At 44.1% G+C, this 19,914-nt stretch overlaps 1 protein-coding gene across 2 annotated transcripts; it reads left to right on the top strand.

The window, feature by feature from the left end:
- The first annotated feature begins 2,364 nt into the window (after nt 1–2,364).
- gprc5ba (G protein-coupled receptor, class C, group 5, member Ba) lies at nt 2,365–17,662 on the top strand. 2 transcript variants are annotated; one of them, XM_031312477.2, is made up of 4 exons: nt 2,365–3,134; nt 10,628–11,653; nt 11,865–12,010; nt 14,190–17,662. In XM_031312477.2, the coding sequence occupies exons 2-4, from the start codon at nt 10,630–10,632 to the stop codon at nt 14,232–14,234; spliced, it is 1,215 nt and encodes a 404-aa protein (XP_031168337.1). In that variant the 5' UTR covers nt 2,365–3,134; nt 10,628–10,629; the 3' UTR covers nt 14,235–17,662. The 2 variants fall into 2 exon arrangements, with proteins under 2 accessions (XP_031168337.1, XP_031168338.1); XM_031312478.2 differs by having other exon boundaries at nt 2,368–3,134; nt 11,865–11,986.
- Nucleotides 17,663–19,914: the final 2,252 nt, after the last annotated feature.

Genomic DNA, 19,914 nt, shown 5'->3' with positions numbered 1-19,914 from the left:
GTCACTCAGAGGAGCTAACAAAAAGGCTGTGTTCTGTAGTTCATTCCAGTATAATGGTGCAAATAACAGAGAAACCAATCTTCCCAGTTCAGAGTGGAGAGAGGTACAAGCTCTAACGCTCAATAATACATGTTATATCTGGTTTGTTTAATTTTACAGAGTTCTACGACACTTATGTGCCAGACTATTTCTTGACTGGAGTCCCCACTGATTGCCTGGCAACCCCACAGTGACAACAAGTTACTGTGCCTGGCCAATAAATACTATAGTTAGCTACATAAACCCGTTACACAGAAAATTGTTGTTTTTACACTTCGGTTTTTGTATGGACAACATGTTAATTAGTGAGGTTTAGAGGTGCTAGTAGGCAGATTTTGTTACCTTTGGACGAAGCCAGGCTAGCTGTGTCCCCCTGCTTCCAGTCTTTGTGCTAAGCTAACCAATTTCTGGCTCCAGCTACATATTTACCATACAAACATGAGATTGGTATCAATCTACTAATCTAACTCTCAGCAAGAAAACGAAAAAAAAAAAAAGAAAAGCGTATTCCACAAAATCACAAATTATTTCTTAAATCACAATGTCAAATTTATATTCAAAGCTCCACATTCAGTCACTACATGTTAATACGCTTCTTAAATACACTATAATCCTACACTGGCAAGGTGATGTTCTTCCAGATCCAAATATTGTGATTACTTATGTGTAATAGTGTTACGATTGCCTTTTCTGTACGCAATCTCTCCCTGCTGATAACACAGATGATGAGAATAAGGAAGGTATTGATGATGTACTGCCTGAGCCTGTCTGCTGATAAAGTGAGGGAGCCATTAATCTTATTAGTTGCCCTGTTTCAAGTAGTGGCCGCTCCTCCTCCTCCTTTTACTCCACCCCCTCTTCCCATGCTGTCACTCTCTCAGCCTGCACCTGTCAGATTAGTCTCACATCCTCAGCTGCTATTCCATATGATACGCCTCCTTACTGCCTGCATGTCATTTCACTTTGCATGTATTTATGTGTGAAAGGGAAAGAGGCAATAAGAGGGCAATTTCATGCAGAATGTGTGTGTGAGTGGTTGATGGTTCCCAGTGTCCCCCTCATATTGCAGCAGGATTTGTCTTTACCATTAACATGTAGATGATAAAGCGTAGATTAACACCCCCCAGACCACTGGATTATTGCAATCCCATAAAATAAGATCTAACTCTGTGAGTGGATGGAGAGGCGAGGTTTGCATCTCCTTGGCTGATAATATTTGAGACCAGCAGCAGCATTATGAGTACCTGGTCAGAGGTGTCATGGCTGCCAGGCTCTGCTTCTGCTTGTCCAAGACTGCAGTGGTAACAATTTGTAACACATTCTAACAACATTGCCACAGATGACTTCCACTGGTTCAAATCATGCACCAGCATAAAAGGAAGGATGGTAGCTGGGGTGGGGGTGGGGGTGGGGGTCGTGGGGGCCTCTACCATTGAAAGCCTCCCTGGTAGATGGACTGGAGCAGCTGAGGCAACAACAAGCATGTGACAAGAGGGAGAAATAATAAGCACCACAGCAGTCTGTGGCTGTGTCAAGGAGCCAGAGATAACTAGAGTTAACCCGGAAAATAGGCTGGATTACTTTCAAAATAAGAGTATCACCTCATACAGTGAATTTGAGGCCTTGCAGAAGAAGTGAGGTGTGGATTTGTGAGTTTACATTATTTAAACAAATAGTAGCCTAAGTAAGAACAACATGGCAACAGGTCTTTGTGAAATACTCACTCATTGGGTCTGTTGTTGCTACTGCTGTGGCTTAGCAGGCCCTCCATTGATCGCAGGGTTTGTGGTTCAATCCATGGCTCCTTCTGACTTCTGTCCACATGTTGAAGTGGTCAAAACATTGAACTTGCCCCTGTTGGTTAGACCAGTGCCTGTAAATATGTGAATGAGATGCAAATTGTAAAGTGTTTTGGATAAAAAGGTTATCCTACATGCAGTCCATTTACTATTCTTTTGTTATTTTGTGAAAAACAGATTTGTATTATTAACAATATATTCACAATAAGCTAGTGTAAATTTAGCCTAAGAACTCAATTTTGAAAGATACCACCGGAAATTGAGTTTTAATAGTTTAACTTGAGACTGAATAGAACATTTTGATTTTGAGTAAGCGCAGTGAAAATGAGAAAACAGTACCGCAAAAGACAAGTAGGACCTGGAGTAGCACGAGTCCAAACTGTGCGTAGCCTACAGCCTGTGACAGTGATATTAAGATAATACCCTATATTTAGGAGGTGTGTGTGTGTGTGTGTGTGTGTGTGTGTGTGTGTGTGTGTGTGTGTGTGTGTGTGTGTGTGTGTGTGTGTGTGTGTGTGTGTGTATGCGCGCATGTGTGTGAGACCGCTGTGCGTCTAGAAAGGATTTATTAAGATGGTCCCCCTGTCAGGCACCAATTCATTTATCGGAGAGTAAAACCAGTTAAAGGGAGGGAGGACAGAGAGCAGTCAGTGGCGGCTCTGAAGAGCTGTCACTTTCTCTGTGTGTATAGGCTATAGCCTATGTGTGCGTGTGTGCGTGTGCAGAGAGGGATTATCAGTAGGCTACGCGCGTTATGCGGAGCGCAGTTTTGGTGATGCATTCAGTCGGGAGAAGTGCAGCGGGGAGCAGTGAGTGTCAACCCGGACATTCAGCGGCATATTCAGCGCAGTAGCAGGAGAAGGGGATCCGGCAGGCTTCGGGGCACCGTGTCTGTACATCACAGGATTTTTATTTATTTTTGATGAATGCTCCTTTCGTGGTGGAGAGTGAAAGTCAAAGATGCGCACCGCTGAACAAAGGATTTAGGGGGAAACCACCAATAATCTCTTCCACATTTGAATCCTGACACCCCGGTGTGTTTCGTCTATGTCCATTCTGCCTCTGAGGACAACAGACACGGGCTGAATAATCGGGTGCCTCTGGTTTAAAAGCTGGAGCAGGAGGAATCATCTGGGCTGATCGCGTACGAGCCCATGTGGATGGAGAGAGAATACGCAAACATAGAGAGCGGAGCTCGTTCCGAAATGTGACATTTTTACTCTCCCAGTCTCGCATCAAACCTGAAAACGGTGCTTCTGTCTTCGTCCTCGATCGGATTTGTTTACATCAATTGAGGTACGTGCTGCTTACCATGTAGCCCATATGGTTATTGATTAATAAGAATGGGGGTAGGGGAGAGGGATATCCTTGTGGAGATGTTTGTGCGTGATATATATTCACTGGGTAGGCGTATTTTATCTGTACCCACAGGGGATCTCGGTTTATTTGAATGCATCTCTCGGGTTGTGTTGTAATAAGGCTGTTTCGGGGCTTATTACCACTGAGGTGGAAGTTGCATCACTGACAGCCCGGGGAGAAAGGCGATGTCGATGCACCAAATGCATAGGTGTGTGAAGCAGAAAGGGCACGCAGTATTGTATACATAAATGTAAATTTATACACAGGGCATGCTGCAGAAATGTACATTTACACACAGGGATTGGCACATATGGCCTTGACCTCAAAGGGCATTCGATAAAACCATTGTAAGCTTAACTAAAGACATGAAGGGCTTTGACCTGTGTGATATTTAAGGACTGATTAGCTGTGGCACATTGTTTCTCACGAGGATAAAAACGTTGGTTTCTTTCAGTAGCTGCGTCTCCATTTTCACCCCACAAAACATGGGGATATTTTAGGAGTGTCAATCACTCCTCCGTTCTTTAGTTAAAAGGTTAGATGTCATTTTGAACACACACGCACACGCACACACACACACACACACACACACACACACACACACACACACACACACACACACACACACAAAGAAACACAAAGAAACACAAACACACACACCTCAGTAACAAAGGTCTTACTGCTGCTCCCTCAAACAAACACACTCTTCTGGAACCCCCAGGGACCCTCCCCATGTGGCCGATATTGTTAAGAGAGGGGGTGCTGAAAAAAGAAAGAAAAAAGAGCATTCTCCAAATGTGTGTTTGCATTAAGCTGCTCCTTAGGTCAGCTAAAACCAAGTGTCCCCTTTAGGAGACGTGTCACTCCCACCATGGGCGATTTTAGACCCTTTTTAGGGGGGCTCACCCTAAATTTCATCTCAGCCCCCCTAAAAATAACAATAATAAAAAACTATTTAAAACAAAAATCAAATTTGGTGTTTCAAGTTAGAGTTTGCGAACTTGTCTGTTAGTGACAGAGGACAAACAATTACAGGTTCAAAGGGCTTAAAGCACCTGTAACCCTGTCAAGGAAAGGGTTAACAGAAACATAGTTTGGGCCTATTGGAGGTGGTTGTGCCAGACTCGCCTTTGGCTGAGTGTCTATCTAATCTGTCAGAGGAAGAACAGGAGTGCAGTTGTGAAGTTTATCATTGGTAGTCCCTAGAGAAGAAGTTGGTAATTTCATGGCGCAGATTAGGACCCAAATTGAAACGTATGCAACTAAATTAGCTGAATGTTAGAACATTGTGTCAAATTGGTCGTTTTTACTGTATCCATGCCACATTCTCATTAGGGGCTGAGCCCCCCTAAAGGTCTGATCCTAGAATCGCCCCTGACAACCACGCTGGCTTCATAAACAAAAGGCTTGTTGTCTAACTCTGGCAAGAAATTGCACTTAAATGGCCACTTGAGTCGCATTAGACTAAGGGAGTTATATGGAAATTGAAGTCAATGCAGGTATTGACTTTCTGTTGGTCAATAGATGGATGATACATGAGCCTCGAGCCTCTGTCAGTGCAGTATTTGTGTTCTCAGAAAGCTCCGCGGCCTATTTTGAATTCTGTTTTCCATCATTAATCAATATTCAGCAGAGTGGAGCTGTTTATTCTCAGGCTGTGCTTCCATGAGTTAGTTAGCTTCCTCATGGGAAAAGAGGATGCTACAGTATCTCCTCGGGGCTGATGCCATATGTACCTTGTTTGGATGATTGTGTGTGTGTGTGTGTGTGTGTGTGTGTGTGTGTGTGTGTGTGTGTGTGTGTGTGGCCTCTTTATGTACACATGACACAGCTGAGTGTATGAGCTAGATTTCTGTTCACGCACCAACCCCTCCTCCCCTTACACACACACACACACGCACACAAACACTCCAGGCACGAGGCTCGCTCCAATTCTTCCTTCGCACATCCGCCTGTTCCTTGTTTCTCCTGCTCCTCTGATCACTATCACACTCTCTAACCAAATCTGACCTCTCAGGGCTCCTGTGATCAACCCCCACATCCCCCCAACCACACACCCCATTAATCTATCTATATTGATATCACATAGAAGCAGAACATATGATACTGGAGGTCTGCAGCTCAGTTTCAGGTTTCATTTTTAGGTTTGGGATGCCTTTACATCATGACACCCCATCGGTTGTTGATGTAGGAAGAGGAGCAGGAAGAGGAAAAGGGAGCAGAGGGAGGGGTGTAAGGCGCTGGCGCTGTTAATTGTTAAGTCAATTAGCATATGGTCTTGCTGTGAGCACAGTCACAGAGTAATGAGGGCTAATTAGGATGGCCGGGGAGGTCTGAAGAGGCTGGGAGAACTACTTCCACTGTCAGTTTCCTCATGGTGACACCTAGGAGGCCGGTGCAGTGAATGGACTACCACTTTTTCAGTCTCATCATCCATTCCTCAAACTTGTCCTCGCTACCTCCTTTTTTAATATTTTAGCACACCCATACGTCATACCTTGATGTCTACCGCATCGCTCCCCCTCCTTCTTCTGAATCCCCCTTTTCATCCCATTTTTAACTGCCACACAAGGGATTGATGACGTCACTCTGGAGGGTTACAGATGTGGAGAGATTGGAGACAAAGTCAGACGGATCAGATCGTGCAAAGTAATTCATGGTTATTTTTGATTGGTTCATTCATTGGTTTATTTGAAGTAGGACATTGGATGAGTTTTCAGTGAGTTTTCATATATATATATATATATATATATATATATATATATATATATATATATATATATATATATATATATATATACATATACTATGTGTGTGTGTGTGTAATATCTAGGACCTTAGGTAAGACAGGTCCTTATTGGTACTCATTTCCTCCATTCTGGACAATGTTTCAGACCAGACTCGAACTCTAGGAGCAACTTCAAGTCCATTATTCTCACTCAAGACACAAGAGAAGGTCAAGAGATTTTAAGAGAGAAACAACTGATAAAAGACCAGTATGAGATGCCTCCAATGACAAACCTATCTTACAGAGCTTATTTTGAAGCGCAGATGTGTTTTTAATCCAAAGTAAATCTCATACAGTGAGACAGAACATCCAGACAGCCTGGGTTAATTTAACATGACTGATATCTAAGGCCTTTGTAATCCCAGCCACTGATGTAAGCTGTAAATGTATGTTCTGTCAGAAAAGGAAAAGGTCTGTTAGTGCTAGAGAAGACGGTGGATAAGGCTGTGGCGTCTCGAATGGGGTTACCAGCAAGCAGATGCCAGCACAATAACCTGCTCACCTCAACAGCTGGATCAGTGTGTTACCAGCCAATACACCTACACACTCATAAAGACTCACACACATTTTCTCCGTCAGTAGGCTGAACAAAACAAAAGTAGTAGAAAAAAAAGAGAATTGAAGCAAGTCGTCAAAATGCAATAATCATCCCAATTATCACCACGGTAATTAGACAGCATCTGCTTGTGTGCTATGTCTGATAATTATAGGAGGAGGTAATTGTACAGGACGGCTCGCTAGATTCCCCCATCTCTGCCTATCCAGCCTGGAGCAAATTGGAAGGACTGCAGTTCTGCACATTTGCACTCTCACACCTGTATTCCTGTTGTGTGTATAAGGAATGCATGATGCATACTTGTCACATTCAGGTTTGTGTGAGAATGTGGTGCCTTCATACACAGATGCATAATACATGCTACCAAGCAGCATGTTATATTTACATGCAAATAGAGCCAGCACATGGGCATTATGTCAGCCTGTGTGTGTGTGTGTGACACGTGCAGCATTAATACATATGACCCCGCTGCATGCAGAATAGAAAACTAAGATGGACTTCTGAGTACCAGCAGGCTGCTTGGCACTGAGGAAGATGATGCCTGAGAAACAGCAGCCATGCAGCAGAACTGGCAGGAGCTGGATCCTTTCCCAGTTACATAAGATACACAGCAAGAATAAAGGCATGGGGAAGGGAGGGAAGAAGGAGGAGGAAGGGGCACAAGGAGGGAAGAAGGAGAAGCCAAAATGGTAGGAAGAGGGGTGTGTTTGGGATTAGATGGTGGGGTTTGAAAAGAAGGAGAAAATGTGGGGAGAGGATGTGTGTGAGGCAAATCTTTCACAGCACATCTTCAAATGTAGCAGAGAGATGAGAGCGGTCTGGCTGCTCTTGAGGAGAGGTGGCATTGAAATCTAACAGAATAGAGGATTTTAAATGGACGGAAGGACAGAAATGGCTGCACGGAGCAGGAGTGACAGAGAGAAATATGTCTAGAAAGATGGCAGGGAGGGGAGGACAGGGGAGGATAAGACGGCGGCAGCCTCTTCTGTGCTGCACAAAGTAGAAGGCCTCTCTTTCTCTCTCTCTCTCTCTCTCTCTCTGCACATGACTCATATTAGTGAGAAGCAGGGAAGAGGACTCAAGTGTGTGGCATATGTGCAGTAGATGTGTGTTATGTACTGTGTGTTGTGCATGTCTGCAGGAGCATTGGTTATTTTGCGTGTGTGTGTGTGTGTGTGTGTGTGTGTGTGTGTGTGTGTGCGTGTGTCTGTGTGTGGCCCTCTGTGTGCATCCTTCAGCCTTCAGCTCACTAGTCTGCCAAGTCCCATTAAAAAGCAGCCAGGGCAATCATCTGTGCAAGAGGTAGTGACTGGGTGAGTGAACGAAAAAGTGGTCACTAACTAGTGTGCCCAAGCTCCAGTCTCTGTGTCTCTTGTCTGGACTGTGTGGTTTCACAGGCTCTGTTATTAGGACGTGTGACAAAGAAGACAGAGAAGAAAAGTACCGGGAAAAAAAAGACAGAGGAGGAGCAGTCTGCTCGGCTGGTTGAGGTTGAGTGAGCCTCTCTCTTTGTCTTCTGTCCCTTTTGTTTTATTTCTGTCATTTAGAGATGGGGGTGTAACCATGGTTATCACAAAAAAAAATCAACATGATGTTGAAAAGAAAGCATAAGGAGTGTGTCTGTTTTTCTGCCACTTGTGCAGGAGGGTGTTTGTGTGTGTAAAAATCTCCAGCACTGTGTTTTGGTGACTCATCCCTTTATAAGCACTGATTGATGTTAATGTAGACCAATAATAAACAGCGGCAGTGAGCTTCTGCAACAAGGCGGCAAGGAGACAACAGCCCGGAAACGACAGGCTGAAATAATGACAGGAAACGAGGTAGCGAAGAATTTTGGTAATGAGGAGGCGTGAGGAGGAATTTGGAGGGTGTAAATCTCTGAAGGATACATGAAAAAGCTCTAAGCAAATGAATATGCACAAACACACATAAGCACACATGCATCTCTGGGGTCTCAGAAATAAATACTGATATTTCACAAGTTGTAAACAATCGCTGCCTTAAAAATATAGTTTTTTATATGGATATTAGGACAGACATCAAAAGCTTGTAAATAAATGGATGGCCCAGCGATGCAGGCAATATCTGTGTGTACATGTTTGTGTCTTGTGTGTATGTGGGAATTTGTGGAAGGATGTAAAAATTGTAAAAAAAAAAAAAATACTCCATTAGAAATAAGTCCTGCATTCAAAATGTTACCTAAGTAAATGTATGTAAGCATAAAGGAAAATGTCCTTAAAGTATTAAATGTACTCAATGCAGAAGAATGTGACAGTTATATCTTTAGATTATTACTCATACATGTGCAAGCAGCATTTTGCTGTTGTAGTTGGTTGAGCTACTTTGAAATAATTGTATATAGGGCAACAACTAATGATTATTTTCATTATGTATTAATACGCTGATTATTTTCTCAATTGATTGATTGTTTGGTTTGTAATACTTCACCATTACTAAGAGCACCAAGTGACACCTTCAAAATGCTTGGGTTGTCTGTAATGACCAAACTTATTCAGTTTAGTGTAACTTCAGACAGCAGTAAAATCTCAATTTTGAGAAGCTGGGATCATGAAATGTTAGGCCTTTTTTGCTTGAACAATTACTTAAAACAGTTAATCTGTTATAAAAACAGTTTCGATTGACTAATACATTGATTAAACTAACCATTTCAGCTCTAAATTCTTACTCCTCAAGTAAAGTACAAGTACCTCAGATGTGTGCTCAAGTACAGTACTTAATACGCTACATGCTGGAAGGACTGTGCATGACCTGTAACCCTGGCTGGTGTGTATTTAAATCCACCACTCTCCCCATGACGGCCCAACCATGTAACTCTCTCCGACTTACTGGCAGAGAGAACATGAAGCTGGGGATATCCAGTGTCCTTTATGTGGTATGTAAATATTGTGGCACAGTCTATTTGTAGATCCCGGGAGATTTTTTGTTATGTCAAAACTACAGTTGAAATAAACAATCCAAAGTATAGCTTCAAGCATGGAGCGGCTAGAAAAGTGTGTGTTCTTTGTAAGAGCAGATTGTTTGACACATTAATGTATGAGCCAACTTGGAAAGAATTTCTGAAAGCTTAGCGTTGTAGTGGAGAGACAGTTGACAGTAACCTGGCAGATCGATGTGCTGTGTGTCTGTGTCTTCATGGTGGCTTTTAAAATACAGATCCACCTCTCAAAAAACACACAGCTTGTCAGGTGAAACGACAGCACTGATCATTCCCACAAAGACCTCAATGAAACCAAATGTGTGTTTGTGTGTGTGTGTGTGTGTGTGTGTGTGTGTGTTTGTGTGCGTGCGTGCGTGAGCGCATGCGTGCGGCTGTTTGACAGTTGTGATGAATAAAGGAATAAGTAGACTGAGACAGCATTGATTTCGCTCACCGAGTGCTGTTTGTGTTTGTACTTGTGCTCGAGGCGCTGTGTTTGTGCGCAGTGTATTATGCATTGTCTCACGCCTTGCTAGATGCCCTCAGATGCCTGATAGTGAGTAGAACTGCTTGTGCGCACTACTTCCCTTCTTTGTATCTCGTTTTTTTTTCTTCATAAAAATATGCATGATGCTGTCAGTGCTCCAGCAGTTGGTTCACTGGACAAGACTGGACAAATACACTACCACACCTAAAACTACCCTCAGAAGCACTATACATGCTCTGACTCTGACCTCACTTCCCTGTGAATAAACTGAAGGCAGCTTTTCTGGGATTTTCTGGGTTTGTAGGAATTTTTCTGCCATGTTTATGGCAAACATTAAACCTTAAAGCTTTTAAAAGATGACTGCGCTATATGCTACAATTGGTAAAACAGAATGTGTGTTTTTGTGCGTTTGGAAAGGTTTCAGTCATTCACCCTGCATGACCTACTGTCCTTTGTTGCCTCTCTAAAACACAGCAGTGGCTGATTGTTTGTATTGTCAATCACAGGCGGATGATTACTGTGGGAATGACTGACTGCTGAGCTCTGTTGCATTTATGATAAGAATGACTCACTCTCTTTCTCTCTCCAATCCTTTGACTTTCTCTATTCTCTGTCTTTCCTCCTTCATCTCTCTCTATCTTCTGGTCTGTTGATCTCTCAGGGATGGCGTTCCTCCCGGTCCTCCTGCTGCTGCTGACTGTCGCTCATCGTGCCACCGGACTCTCTGAGGCCTCTGAGCCTCTCCCACGAGGCTGCGGCTGGGGCCTTGTCCGTCCCTACACCCTCCTCTGTGACCTGGACTCCATATGGGGTGTGGCTGTTGAGTCAGTGGCTGCCGGTGGGGTGCTGACTGTCATCTTGCTAGCCTTAGTCCTGCTGTGCCGCTTACACCACATCAGTGAAGCTGAGAAGCGCAGCGGCGTGGGACCCATCCTCCTGCTGCTCCTCGGCATCCTCGGCTTGTTCGGCCTGAGCTTTGCTTACCTGATCGAGCAGGATGAGTCTTTATGTTTGCTCCGCAGGGCCCTATGGGGTCTCCTGTTTGCCGTCTGCTTCTCCTGCTTGCTGGTGCAGGGTGTGCGCCTGCGCAGGATTGGCCGTGAGCGCCGGAGCCCTGGTGGCTGTGCCCTTACAGGCCTCGCGCTGGGTTTGAGTGCCGTGCAGGGCATCATCGCCGCCGAGTGGCTACTTCTCACCGTGCTGAGGGAGGGACGTGCTGCCTGTCAGTACCTGCCACTGGACTTCTCACTAGCCTGCAGCTACGTGCTAGCCCTCCTACTAGCCGCGCTGACTGCCGCCTCTCTGGCCCTGTGCGGGAAGACACATCAGTGGCGCTGCAATGCCATCTGGCTGCTGGTGACCTGCCTGCTGTCGCTGCTGCTGTGGGTGGCCTGGGTGGGCTTCTATCTGTACGGCAACGCCTGGCTGGGGAGGTCCCCAGACTGGAATGACCCGGCACTGGCCATTGCTTTAGTGGCTCAGGGCTGGCTGCTACTGATCTTCCATGCCATTCCTGAATCCCACATCTGCCTGAGACCCCCTCCACAGCCCACTGCCCCAGATTACTTTGACACCTCCCAGAACTCGACACGGATGAGGGAGACCAGCTTCGACGAAGACATCCCTCTCTCTCACAGGCAGTTTGTGGAGAACCAGGGCTATGGATATAACGATGAGAACACCGCAGGTGCAGTACAATTCAATATTCTAGAGCAGACAGACATAATATGTGCAGACAGGCTGTAGGTAGAAAGTGAGTAATAGAACACAAGTATTTGCATGCGTGGCTAGAAATAAGCACAGGAGGAAATTTCTGTGTCTCTTTCTTCAAGAGAGATAGTGAAATGGTGAGTCACAGTAAGTAATCTCTGTTCGCCTCTCTGTCTATTTCATGCCAGGCTTGAGGAGCGGTGGTGGTGCTGGGCAACATAACAGCAACACCGCCACCAGACCCAGCGCTCCTTTCCGCAGCAACGTCTACCAACCTACCGAGATGACCATGATCCTGAACGGGGGAGCGGTGAGTACAGCCTCCCAGTCACAGGTACACGCCGCTTACACGCCGCTTTCTCATTCGACCACGCCGACAAGACTGCATGCACATTTGTGCGTTCCAGACCGTACGTCATTGCACAGGAATGAGGGAGAGGTGTGAGTATGTGTGTGTGCATTATCAGTTTGTTGGATGCATGGTCATGTGACTGTGTACGTTGTATTTTGTGGACACATGCATGGATGGTTCTGTCACAAATGGTCACTCATCAGACATTGATTTGTGTATGGGTGAGTGCGAGAGAGCTTCCATGTGCTCCTGTGTGTGTGTGAATAAGCCGCAATGCTATCTGCTCACTGAGTGATGCGACTGTCTGCAGGCCTGTCACACCCTTCATTATGCAGGATGAATGGGCACTCTGGCTGGCACAGGTGAACTTATTTCCAGCCACTGTGTTATAAATTAAGCCCGCCACACAACAGCACAACACACCACTGGAGGCGAAAACGCTGAAACAACACTCTCCGCTGACGCTGAAACACTCTCTACTAACTAAATTTGTATCCACTATTCCTAGAGATTGTTGGCGTGCTAATTTAACCGACAATGGGAACACAGAGGCTTCTCCTTGAGAAGCTGCTCTGCATGAAATATCATCAGTGTTTTAGTGCATTCATTTTACAGACATTTTATTTATATTGCATGCTTCGTAGCCTGCTCAACAATGTCACCTGCAACGTCACACTTAGGTTTTTGTGCGGATTAAACAAAGGTATGAAATTAGTAAGCTTTAGAGGTGCTGGTAGGTGTATTTTGACGGTGCCATGTCATTTCTCCGACGCTCCATTGTTCCGACCTCTCAATAATCCGAAAAACTATGGCCACGCCAAGACCCGCCCTTCAATAGCATTTATTATCCAGGCATCCATGCTTATGTAAGGTAACGTAACCCCATTTGTACAGGTCCTATCCCCTGACCAATTGGCTATCCTAACCTTAACCACTCGAGGTCAAATGCCTAACCCCAACCAATCGAGTTGCTTCGTAGGGCGGATCTTGGCGTGGCCATAGTGGGATTCGTAATTTCGCCACCAAAGGGACGTTGGGCTAGTGGGCTGTAGGACCAAAGGGAATTTTTCGGGTATTTGAGAGGTCGGAACAATGGAGCGTCTGAGAAATGGGCAGTCCCCATTTTGACACAGCCAGGCTAGCTGTTTCCCCTTGTTTCCAGTCTTTGTGCTAAGCTAAGCTAACCAGCTGCTCATATTCAGCATGAAGAGATAGTGGTATCGATCTTCTGATCTAATGAACTTGCTTAGTTCCCAAAATTACAAAATTGTTTTAAAAGGAATGGAGAGCATAAAATAATGATTTAAAGGTCCTATGACATGCTGCTTTTTGGATGCTTTTATATAGGCCTTAGTGGTCCCCTAATACTGTATCTGAAGTCTCTTTCCCGAAAGTCATCCTTGGTGCAGAATTACAGCCACTAGAGCCAGTCACACAATGAGCTTTCCTTAGTATGTGCCACTTCTGTGTCTGTAGCTTTAAATGCTATTGAGGAGGAGAGAGGGGGGGGGCAAGGTGGAGGGTGGGGGTGTGGCCTTGAACAACTGCCACTTTGCTCGTTTGCAAGCCATGATGTCTCTCTCTCATGGGTGGGCCAAATTCTCTGGGCGGGCAAAGCAGAGAAAGGGGGAGGTAACCTTGCTCCTTATGACCTCATAAGGAGGAGATTCCAGATCGGCCCATCTGAGCTTTCATTTTCTCAAAGGCAGAGCAGGATGCCCAGGGCTCGGGTTACACCTATCACCATTTCTAGCCACTGGGGGACCATAGGCAGGCTGGGCGAACTCATATTAATGTTAAATGCCATGCCATGGGACCTTTAAAGATAATCAGAGTTGAGCCAGGTCTCACACCTTCTGGAGGTTTGTTCTAGCTTTGTAGAGCACAATTAAGTAAATGCTGCTTCTCTGTGATTTGCCTTCAAATCTGGGACAGTTAGACAGCTACCAGATGACATTACAGAGCTTATGTTAAAGTAGACAGTCAGAGATGTATTTTGGCCTAAAGCACAAGGGGGTTCGTTGACATGCTTGAGTAAAACGTGTAAATGGGACCTACAGTATGCAGCTGTATGCATGTGTGTAAAGATGCATGAGTGAATATACAGTATGATGGTATCTAAATTGTTTATCATTTACAAACCAAATGTTTCCTTCTACAGGTGCCCTCTGCCCCTCCAACCTACACGGGGAGGCAGCTGTGGTGAGTGAGAGGATTGGAAAGAAGATGTGTGGTAGAAAATGAAGAAGAGGATGGAGAGGGTGAGAAGGGAGGGATCCAGGATGAGGGGTGTGCCTTGTTGAATTGGACTTAAAACATGGATGCCAACAGGGCCCTTCAACTCTGTGTACAGACTTAAACACTGACTGTGTGCCAATCAACTATTGTATGAGTGTGTGTGAGACTGAGAGAAAGTAGGGTATGGAGGACAGAGCTAAAGCTCTTCTAGCTCACAAATCTCTATAGAAGGGTTCAAAAACTCAAAATGTGACGAGCAAGTAGCAAAACAAAACACACGCTGACTCAGATCTGAAAATGTCAACATGCAGTAGGCTATTATTTCCCTTTGATTTGCTCCCCTGAGACTATACAGCACTGTTAGCATCCTTGAAAAACTGTGAAATCTATCGCCTTTTCCTGCTCCATCTCTCTTCCTGTCAGTCAGGATGTCTTTTCTGCTGCTCCTCACAATGCTTGCGCTTACGTGGGAACATTTGGCTCTGTCCTCCATCCATCCACAGCGTAGGTGAAGACAGAGCACATGGGCAACTGTACAGCTCGAGCACCGCCCGCTTAAAAAAATCCAGCCTCTGTGGGTGTGTATGTAGAGTATATGAGAGGAAAAAAAGAGTGTGTGTATTCCCTACATCTCAACTTCACCGCTCCGATAAACCTCTTCCCTCCAGACTGTTACCCCTCCATGAACACTTCTTCCTCCCTGTCTATCTCCGTTTCCAGTATTACTGCACCGTCTGTGAATATAACACATAACTCTTCTCACCTTGCCTCATCCCCCCACCTGCATGGACACTTGTGTGAAACAAACTGCGAAGCCCGAACTGTGGTCGGTAAAGAAGTTCCCAGTGACCACGCAACACAGCAAAAGCAGCCTGGAGCACCTGAACAGAGGGATCGCAAGCTGCTAATGACCTGCTGTTAGATACAATGGAGTAAAGTGGATTCTGATTGGACATGGAGGGCGTCAGTCATTTGTGGGGCGGCACCGCTCCACGAATCTAGGTCAGACTGCTGTGTGCTGCTCTCCCACGTCTCCGGTGGCCACTGGCGTTTTAAACAAGCCAGGAGAAACTGTCACTTTATATCAGCAGGAAATGGAACGAGGAAATGAAACGTTCTCCTGTACTCAGCTCCTCTATCTGTGTTCATGTGTGCGTACTTGTGATTTTATGAGGTTGACGGGGGGAAATTCAAAAGTCAAGGTTGCTTTCTGGTGCTAAATATTCCTCCACACAACTTCCCAGTGCATCGCAGACCCACAGGAACAACACGGATACAGATACAGTGGTCAAACCTGTGAGTGACAGGCTATAGATAGAGCTGTGGCTGGTGTGTGGAGATATCCTAGAGCCTTAGAAAGATCAGATTTACAGTGCAAGGTAGAGAGAGGGAGATCAAATATAAGTGGAGGAATAAGGGGGACAGGAGCGAGCGAGGAGGAAGGAGATAGCGAGTGACGCTCCGAGGGGAGTAATATGTGACAGTGTGCGATCTGTGTGAGAAAATGGCTCCCTGGTCTGTCTGTGTGTTTGAGCGTGATGTGCAGGCGGCCATGCTGCTCTGTCTGCTGTCTTCTTTATCTGGTGAAGCGTCTCTCCCTCCTCCTCCTGCCTCCCAGTGGTCGGCTATACCTCAAGTGTAGCCCTGTGCCAAGAAGGACTCTTGTTTCACTGGAGTCCCTGTTTCACATCCTTTCCCTTCATCACGACACCAGCTCTCTCTCACTTCACCTGAGAAGCTGTGTACATAGTAGTGCTGTAAAGCTTTGCTTGCTTGCTTACTTTTTTCTTTTCTTTTCTTTTTTAACTGTAGCCTAAGTTTAGAGATCATGTGTCATATGACCCACTGGAGAACTGACTACTGCAAACTGTTTTTATCTGGGGATTTTATTTTATTTTTTACTGGTTTGCTTTGTTGTTCATATGTTTGCTTGTTGTTACATTATGCTTTTATTTCTCCCTTGCTGGTGTCTTTTATTTTTTAAACTAGTATTTTGGAAATGATTTTGCCAACACTAGATTTGCTTTTATTTTTGTTTGTTTAATTAATGTTCAAGTAAATGATATACGTTGTCATTTAAAGGGATTTACGTCAGTTGTACCTCCCACGCAGTATTTTTCAGTCAAGAAAGTGGTCCTCTCTTTGCTCTAACAGTTACAGGGATACAAACATACTTATTTTTTCAGAAAAAAATGACAATGGCTGTGAATAATTTTGGCACTTCATGCAGTAAACAATGACGTATACTGAGATACTTAATTAATAAAAAAAAAAAAACAGAGAACCCCCCCCCCAAGAGTCACTTTGGTGACCCCTGGTCTTACATCAACCCTCAACTGAGAAAAGCCAAAGCGTCAACCCAACGACTGCTGCTGTATGTTTATGTCACTGGCTATTTTAAAATAGGACTGGTACCAGCAGGCCAGCTCAGTGCCCAAAAAGGACGTGTCCTGCTACGTCAGGCTCTGTTTGGGCCAACCTTGGTCAGAAACAGGCTACGGGCCCCCAGATGTGTGCGTTGTAGCTCATCTTCATCTTCAACTACTGTCCTCGGGGTTTTGGATGGTCAGCAGTAATGAGACAAACTCTCAACACTCAGAGCGGAGGGGGGAGGTTTCAGTTCTTGCGAAGTTTTCACTTAATGTGGAGTACAAAAAAAACAACAAAAAAACAATAATAACGTGACTTTGTAGATTTTGCACTTGTCGACTACCTATCTGTGCATGCTTATCACCATTTCTACATGTAAGACCTTTCTCAGACGTACTTTTGAATACTAACTCTATTTATGTAAAGGTCATGTGACAGCAATCATAATTTCAGTGTATATCAGATGACACACTAAATGTCTGTGCTTTCTTAAACACGAAAAGAGAGCTGGCTCTTGAGAAGCAGAGAGATTAAAGTTGGGGAAGCATGGTCCAAAATAGAATGATTCCCCAAAAAGGAACAAAATGCCATCATCACTGGACCTAATAATAACTTCCTTTGTTAGTTTGAAGACTCAAGAAGAAAAAAAAAAAAGAGAATCTTCTGACTGATATCGTCTCTGTGTTTGAAATCAAATAGACTGTGGTGAAATTTGCACAAAACTTCTATATGTTAAGTTTGTCATCCCTGGGCAGCCCACTGAACACCCATCCTCCCCGGGTTTGACATTTCCTTGCCTGTCCTCTCCTGATTTGTCTTGCCTTCAGACTGTTCCAGCGGGGCAGCTGACAGGGGTGATATTGGTTTTCACAGCTGTGACTGTGCAGTGACGCAGCATGCCTATGTATAGAACTTGATTCCCCTGATTAGAAAAATAAAATAAAAAACAGGTAACTCTTGTTTCTGTAACTGAATCAGGAAGAAAATAAGGTAAATAAAAGTGTAATGTTTGTAGTTAACTTTTAATTGGATGTGGTGTTTTTTTTTCTTTCCAGCTAGTGATGGTAGTGACGCACGATTATTCTGACGAGTGTCGAAATAAGAGTTATTTGACAGTTTAAAAACCAGATGAAATATCGTAGCATTTTCTTTTCTTCACAGTAACGCACAATTTATAAACATTTTATAAGGATCCCATTAATTAGGTTATTTAGGACCTATATATGTGGGACATGTTACATTTGAACAATAAACTTGTCAGTGCTCTTTGTTGGATAAACAGCCGTCCTCACCCCGAAAACAACCACGTGGGTCAATTATGTAAGCAGCTCATAATCACCGACAATTGCGTTTCTTGTTAGGCCAAGACGAGAGAGAGAAATGATCGCGAGTGCAGTGGTGCCAAATTCCACATAATGAAGCAGGTTGGGGTAGTGGAATGATTATAAAAACACAGGACTTTCACTCAGGAGACATGGGGTCTGTGTCCAATGTGAAGTTTTACAGACCTTAGTCCATGATGCATTGACACCTGTGACGTCACGTTAAATCCTCATTTTAGTAGTTTTGCGCGACTCATTTTAAGCGAATCCCAGATGCTTTACTAACCCTACTGTTACTTTGTGTTTAAAACTGCGCCCGTTAAATAGGATGGTCAAATGTTTAAACCAAGTCATGTGTGTCGTTTTAAGAGTCTTGTGGTTTGGTTTTAGTCAAAACCTTCATGAATTTCAAGACAACAAAACAAAAATCCTTTTAATATTTTGAAACAAACTTCATTCTTGAATCCTTAAAGGAATAATCTGATATATTGGGAAATCATGTTTTTTTTTTTTTTTAACCAAAAGTTAGATGAGAAGATTGATAGCCTACCACTTTCATGTCCGGTAATCGTAAAGCCACTGCAAGCAACTGGTTAGCTTAGCACAAAGACAGGAAACCAGGAATACTGCTGACCTGTACAAAAGTGGTTTTTTGTATGGATTAAAAGAGATACATGTTAATTAGTGAGTTTTAAAGGGGTTGGTAAGTAGACCTTTTTACCTTTGGAGTAGTCTCGCATTGCCAAACCTACCTCCACAGCGCTGGGGAGGAAAGTCTGGCTAGTCCACACAACATTCCTGGATAGGAGAAAAACCTCTGGTTTATTGGCATTTCTTTAAACCAATCACAATCGTCTTGGGCGGAGCTAAGCGTGGGACGCAGCAATGGTGCCTCTGCAAAATAGCCCCGGGAAGGAACTTGTACATGTGCTCATACTATGTGCTCATGGGAGGCAAGCTCTGGAATTAAAATGGCTGTTGAGTCAAAATAAAGATAAATATAATTTGATTGTCAGTTCTAGCTCCGAGTATGTTTTCCCGAATCGACCGGAGTTTAGAATGCCAACACAAAGAAAGCAGAAGGTGAGGGACATTCGGCCAAAAATGAGGGACTTCCAGTGGAATCTCCGGCGGCACCGGAACAATTCTGTAAATGAAACGTTGGCGATATAGACCACCTTTGGAGAGAGTCAGGCTAGCTGTTTTCCCTAGTTCCAGTATTTATGCTAAGGTAACCAGCTTCTCGCAGTAGCTTCACATTTACCATACAAACATCAGAGTGGTACCAATGATCTTATCTCTTAGTAGAAGTAATATGCGTGTATTCCAAAAATATCTTTAAAGCGGCTATAATTGATATTCTTCAATTTAGCCTATCAAATGACACTGTGAAAACAATGTGGAAGCTGAGAATCACTGCCTGAATTTGCAGCTCCCTTCTGCTTTACAGAGCTTTACAGTGAGTTTCAGCTCATCGTTTTGCTGTCCGGGTAACAACTTATTACTGTTTTGGTGTACTTTCAGCACTCACATAGCGTCGTTTTCGGCCGTGGCAGACAGCGGTTTTCAACAAAAAAGCTCTGAAAAATCATTGCACACGACCTGTTCCGCAGACAGATACAGTTAGTGACTACAGCTGAACATAGTGGAGCATTTAGTAGCGAAAGAGCCAGATATCTCCCTCAGGAGTTAGAGACCAAAAATCTGAGCTGAAAGAGAGTGAATATTATAATAATAGATAATGTTGCTCCGTAACTGCTGGATGTGTAAATAAGCTTGTTAACAAGTTCACCATATCATCTTGACAGGTCACGGAGTGTTTTTTACTGAAAGAAGTTGTATGATTGTATGATATGCAGGATTCTAGCTGTATGTTTTCCCTTCAATCTTATAGGTCATGTAGCAATTCTACTGGATTTTATTTTTTAGACCAAAGTCTATAGTTCATATACAGTA

The sequence above is a fragment of the Sander lucioperca genome, chromosome 21 (genome assembly GCF_008315115.2).
Source record: "Sander lucioperca isolate FBNREF2018 chromosome 21, SLUC_FBN_1.2, whole genome shotgun sequence".
In the NCBI taxonomy this organism is placed as follows: Eukaryota; Metazoa; Chordata; class Actinopteri; order Perciformes; family Percidae; genus Sander; species Sander lucioperca.
Note: the sequence above shows the minus strand (reverse complement) of the source record. Positions and strands in the feature narration are given on the sequence as shown.